A 6,000-nucleotide genomic window follows, 5' to 3' on the forward strand; every position below is an offset into this window, starting at 1 on the left:
AGTCGTGTATTAGAGTGGAATGGCATAGAGTGGCATACATTAGAGTAGAGTGTCATAGAGTGGAGTGGCATAGAGTGTTAAAGTAGAGTGACATAGACTGGCAAGAAGTAGTGGAGAGTGGAGTACTGGAGTGGGGTAGAGTAGAGTTGAGTAGTCTGTCATAGAACATGGAGGAGTAAAGTGGCATGGAGCGGTGTAGAGGGAGTTGCGCAGAGAGTCATAGAGTGTAGAGTTGAAGAGTGGCATAGAGTGGAGTACAGTGTTGTAGAGTGGAGTGGCATAAAGTGGAGTCGACTTTAATGGAGTACAGTGTCATAGAGTGAAGTGTTGTAGAGTGGCCTAGAGTGAACTGGCATAAAGTACAGAGGTGCAGAAGAGATTGGCATAGATTACAGTGGCTTAGAGTGCACTAGTTTTGAGTAAAGTGGTGTAGAGTGCATTGACATAGAGTGCAGTGCTGTAGAGTGGAGTGGTGTAGAGTAGTGGTGCAGAGTAGAGTACAGTGGAGTGACGTAGCTTAGACTGAAGTGGGGCAGAGTGAAATGGTGCAGGGTGGAGTGGAGTGGGGTTGATTGCAGTGGAATAGAGTGCAGTGGCGCAGAGTAGACTAGAGTGGCATAGAGTGCATTGTCATAGAGTGCATTGGCAGAGTTGAGTGGTGCAGAGTAGAGTGCAGTAGCATAGAGTGTAGTGGTGCAGAGTAGCATAGAATTCAGTGGTGGAGAATGTAATCTTGCAGAGTACAGCATCTTAGAGTCAGTGTTGTAGAGTGCGTTGGCATAGAGTGCAGTGGCGCAGTGTTGCAGAATAGAGTGCTGTAGATACAGTATGGTACAGGGTGGACTATAGTGGCGTAGAGTGCAGTAACATAGAGCGCAATGGTATAGAGTAGTGTAGAATTCAGTGTCATAAAGTGTTGCAGAGTAGAGTGCAGTGATGCAGAGCGCAATGGTGTTGAACAGCGTAGCATGCAGTGTAACAGAGTTCAGTGGCAGATGGTGCAGTCTTACAGAGTAGAGTGTCTTCGAGTGCAGCAGTGTAGAGTGTATTGGCATAGAGATCATTAGTGTAGACTGCAGTGGTTTCAAGTGTAACAGAGTGAAGTGCTGTAAAGAGCAGTGGCATACAGTACAGTGGTGCAGAGTAGAATAGAGTGGCATAGCATGTAATGACATAAAGTGTTGCAGAGTAGAGTTTAGTGGTGTAGAGTGCAGTGGTGCAGAGTAGTTGACCTAGAGTGCAGTGGTCTAGAGTAGACTGTTTCAGAATAGAGTGAAGTAGTGGAGAGTGGAAGGCAGCAGGGTAATGTAGAGTGGTGCAAGGTAGAATGGAGTGGCATAGAGTAGTTAGGTAGACTGCACTGGCGTAGAGTGGAAATATGCAGAGTAGAGTAGAGTGGTGTAGAGTGCAGTGGAGAAGAGTGTAGTGGTGCATTGTAAAGTAGAGTGCAGTGACATAGAGTAGAGTGGTGCAGAGTAGAGTACAGAGGTGTAGAATGAAGTGGTGTAGAGTGCAGTGGCATAGAGTGCAGTGGTGCACATGAGATTAAAGTGGCATACAGTACAGTGGGGTAGAGTAGGGTGGTCCAGTGGCATAGAGTAAAATGGTGCAGAGTAAAATGGCATAGAGTACAGTTGTGCAGAGTAGAATAGAGTGGCTTACAGGTCAGTGGCTAAGATTACAGTGGCATAGTGCGCACTGAAAGTTTAGTGAGTAGAGGCTTAGAGTGCAGAGGGCACACAGTGCAGAGGCATAGAGTGCAGTGGCATAGAGTGCAATGGCGTAGAGTGCAGTGGCATAGAGTAGAGTGTTGCAGATTAGAGTATAGTGCCATACAGTGCATTGTCATAGAGTGCATTGGCAGAGTTGAGTGGTGCAGAGTAGAGTGCAGTAGCATAGAGTGTAGTGGTGCAGAGTAAAGTGCAGTAGCATAGAGTGTAGTGGTGCAGAGTAGCATAGAATTCAGTGGTGGAGAATGTAATCTTGCAGAGTACAGCATCTTAGAGTCAGTGTTGTAGAGTGCGTTGGCATAGAGTGCAGTGGCGCAGTGTTGCAGAATAGAGTGCTGTAGATACAGTATGGTACAGGGTGGACTATAGTGGCGTAGAGTGCAGTAACATAGAGCGCAATGGTATAGAGTAGTGTAGAATTCAGTGTCATAAAGTGTTGCAGAGTAGAGTGCAGTGATGCAGAGCACAATGGTGTTGAACAGCGTAGCATGCAGTGTAACAGAGTTCAGTGGCAGATGGTGCAGTCTTACAGAGTAGAGTGTCTTCGAGTGCAGCAGTGTAGAGTGTATTGGCATAGAGATCATTAGTGTAGACTGCAGTGGTTTCAAGTGTAACAGAGTGAAGTGCTGTAAAGAGCAGTGGCATACAGTACAGTGGTGCAGAGTAGAATAGAGTGACATAGCATGTAATGACATAAAGTGTTGCAGAGTAGAGTTTAGTGGTGTAGAGTGCAGTGGTGCAGAGTAGTTGACCTAGAGTGCAGTGGTCTAGAGTAGACTGTTTCAGAATAGAGTGAAGTAGTGGAGAGTGGAAGGCAGCAGGGTAAAGTAGAGTGGTGCAAGGTAGAATGGAGTGGCATAGAGTAGTTAGGTAGACTGCACTGGCGTAGAGTGGAAATATGCAGAGTAGAGTAGAGTGGTGTAGAGTGCAGTGGAGAAGAGTGTAGTGGTGCATTGTAAAGTAGAGTGCAGTGACATAGAGTAGAGTGGTGCAGAGTAGAGTACAGAGGTGTAGAATGAAGTGGTGTAGAGTGCAGTGGCATAGAGTGCAGTGGTGCACATGAGATTAAAGTGGCATACAGTACAGTGGGGTAGAGTAGGGTGGTCCAGTGGCATAGAGTAAAATGGTGCAGAGTAAAATGGCATAGAGTACAGTTGTGCAGAGTAGAATAGAGTGGCTTACAGGTCAGTGGCTAAGATTACAGTGGCATAGTGCGCACTGAAAGTTTAGTGAGTAGAGGCTTAGAGTGCAGAGGGCACACAGTGCAGAGGCATAGAGTGCAGTGGCATAGAGTGCAATGGCGTAGAGTGCAGTGGCATAGAGTAGAGTGTTGCAGATTAGAGTATAGTGCCATACAGTGCAGTGGCATAGAGTGTAGTGGTTTTGAGAAAAGTGGTGTAGAGTGCAAAGGCATAGAGTGCAGTACTGTACAGTGCGATGGCATAGAGTGGAATAGTGTAGAGTGGAATACAGTGGTATAGAGTGCAGTTGCATAGAGTAGATTGTTTCATAGTAGAGTGAAGCATCGTAGAGTGCAGTGGCATAGAGTAGAGAGCTATAGAGTGCAGTGGTGCAGAGTAAATTAGAGTGGCTTAGAGTGGATTAGCATAGAGTACAGTGGAGTGCAGTGGAGCGGTGCAGAGTGGAGTGGTGCAGGGTAGAGTGCAGCGGCATGGAGTGGAGAGATGCAGAGTAGAGTGGCGTAGAGTGTAGTAGCATAGAGTACGTTGGCACAGAGTGGCATACAGAAGTGTGGTGCAGAGCAGACTGCAGTGGCATAGGGTGCAGTGGCATAGAGTGTTGGACTGTATACTGTCATAGAGTGCAGTGGTGTATAGTATAGTCTCTTAAAGTGCATTGGCGTAGAGGGCAGTGGAGTAGAGTGGTGCAGAGTAGAGAGACGTAGAGAGTAGTGGCAAAGAGTAGAAAAGAATGACAGAGAGCGCAATGGCAGAGAGTACGATGGTGTACAGTGTTGCAGAGTAGAGTGTAGTGGCATAGAGTGCAGTAGTGCAGAGTAGTTTGGCGTAGAGTGCAGTGGGGTAGAGTGCATTGTTTTTTTTAATAAAGTGGTGTTAAGTGCTTTGGCATAGAGTGCAGTGGTTAGAGTAGAGTGGAGTGGCACAGAGTAGAGTGGCACAGAATAGAATGGCGCAGAATGGAGCGGTGCAGCGTATATTGCAGTGGTGTAGAGTGGAGTGGGGCAGAGTAGATTATTTCAAAGTAGAGTGAAGTGACGTAGAGTGGAATGGTGCACAGCATAGTGGAGTGCTGCAGGATAGAATGCCATCGCATAGATTGCAGTGGCATAGAGTGCAGTGGTGCAGAGTATATTAAAATGCCATATAATGCATTGGCATAGAGATGAATGGTGAAGAATACAGTGCAGTGGTGTAGAGTAGCATGGAGTTCAGTGGAGAAGAGTGTAGTCTTGTCAAATAGAGTGTCTTAGAGTGCAGTGTTGTAGGGTGGCGTAGAGTGCAGTGGTGTAGAGTAGAGTGTTACAGAGTAGACTACAGTGGCTTAGAGTGCAGTGGTGCAGAGTAGATTGGCGTAAAGTGCATTGTTTTTTAGTAAAATAGTATAGAGTGCATTGGCATAGACTGCAGTAGTTGCAGTAGGGTTGAGTGGCACAGAGTAGAATGGTACAAAATAGAGTGGCACAGAGTGAAATGGTGCAGCCTAGATTGCAGTGGCGGATTGCAGTGGCGTAGAGTGGAGTGGTGCCGTATCCCTTAAATACTGCCAGTGTACCTCACACTCATTGGTTGAAGTGCATTAGAAAAATATTTGGTACTGTGACGCTGCATGCAATAGGGATGGGGTCAGTGAACATGGGGGTGGGGTCAAAGGTGTGGCTAAAAAAACCGAAATATTCTGAAAGTTTTTTTGGTCTTTCCCCTTCAGATAGCCACATATAAAATAACTTACAGCTTAACTAAAAAATAAAAAATAATTTTATGTTAAACTTTCATTACACACACTATAAGATATACTGCTACTAAATGTGAAAAAAGGTTTCAGATAAAATGGTCCTTCTAAATATAGATTTTAGTAATACCCAGACTGTATCTAATGATTTACTTTTACATAACTGCCTTGAAAAGCATACACTTCACGGCTCAGCTCAGTAACTCCCTTGCACTACCATTGGAATAGAATAAATATTTGTAATCACAAAGGTTTGTGTGATTCGATCAATTAAAACAACACCTGGTCCCAAGTCCCCTTTACGTTTGCAGATTAACCAATTGAGCTCATTTGCATTTCTTTTAGACGAGCAGGTACCATGGCAAGAAGGCCTGTTTATTGTTAAACTGTCTGCCACTGCACCTCCTGCACTTGTTGCTAGTTACACGCATGGCTATTGTTCACGCGCTGAAATATGCGGAAGAACACACATTTTACACTAGGCCTGCCAGCAGTTTTACGCCGTTCATTTCGATCTATTCCATTTCAGTCTGTCAGGTGAATGGATGTGCGCCATTCCAGGTTAAACAAAGCATCTCTTTGCAGAGTCCCAGGCTTCCGTGTGGGAGAGAGTGCAAACACTCCCTCCCCTGCCGCAATGAACATAAACCCCCTTAGAGTACATACTTTCTGCAGGAATGACGCTCCCCGCCTCTGGATTGGCCGCAGCGAACCTCACACTCAGCAAACCCAGGACAGAAATTATCAGCACCATTAAACACATCAATCTCGAGACAGGAGGCGACGGCATCGTTCTAATCGATAATTACAGCTTCGTCCTAGGTCAGAAAGGGAAAGAGAAACAGAGAGACAACGTTGCCTTTCTTCCTTAGAAAACATTTCCATTGATGGCTGAAGGCGTAAACAGAATAAATAAAGCCCACTGGTGACCGGAACGGCACTAACCTTGCTCGGGAGTCTGCTGGAAGAAGGACCTTTTTTCATGAGTCCCTTTAGAATGGCAGATTTGTTGCTGGATCATAAAGATCAGTAATGCGCATGCTCAGACCCAGCCTGTGGTACCCAGCGCATCCTCTCGCCCCCGAAAAGGGTCATTGCTATGGAGATTCACCATAGCAACAGCAGGGAAAAGAGTAGTCGTGCAAAAACCTGGATTTAAAGTAACAGTGATGTGCGAGACATGCTTAGTGATTTGCTTTGCTTCGTTAGAGATTTTATCTGCCTTCGACGCCTTTTCTGACCACAATCCAAGTGTTCACTTTACCTACCGTGTATCTAGTCCCTGCAGTTAGCATCCCACACTCTCACATCATGTTTATAAATAAACTAGTGTTAATGG

General features: G+C 45.6%; 1 protein-coding gene across 1 annotated transcript in view; it reads right to left on the reverse strand.

The window, feature by feature from the left end:
* Window positions 1-5,699, reverse strand: part of NICOL1 (NELL2 interacting cell ontogeny regulator 1) — a 59,487-nt gene extending 53,788 nt beyond the window's left edge. Inside the window, exons 1-2 of the mRNA XM_069203792.1 lie at window positions 5,607-5,699; window positions 5,328-5,479 (exon numbers count right to left, since the gene is read on the reverse strand). Of these exons, the coding sequence (XP_069059893.1) occupies window positions 5,328-5,451 (124 nt within the window). The 5' untranslated portion in view covers window positions 5,452-5,479; window positions 5,607-5,699. The remainder of the gene's footprint in view (window positions 1-5,327; window positions 5,480-5,606) is intronic.
* Between the last annotated feature and the right edge of the window lie 301 nt (window positions 5,700-6,000).

Source organism: Pleurodeles waltl, chromosome 1_2 (genome assembly GCF_031143425.1).
Source record: "Pleurodeles waltl isolate 20211129_DDA chromosome 1_2, aPleWal1.hap1.20221129, whole genome shotgun sequence".
NCBI lineage: Eukaryota > Metazoa > Chordata > Amphibia > Caudata > Salamandridae > Pleurodeles > Pleurodeles waltl.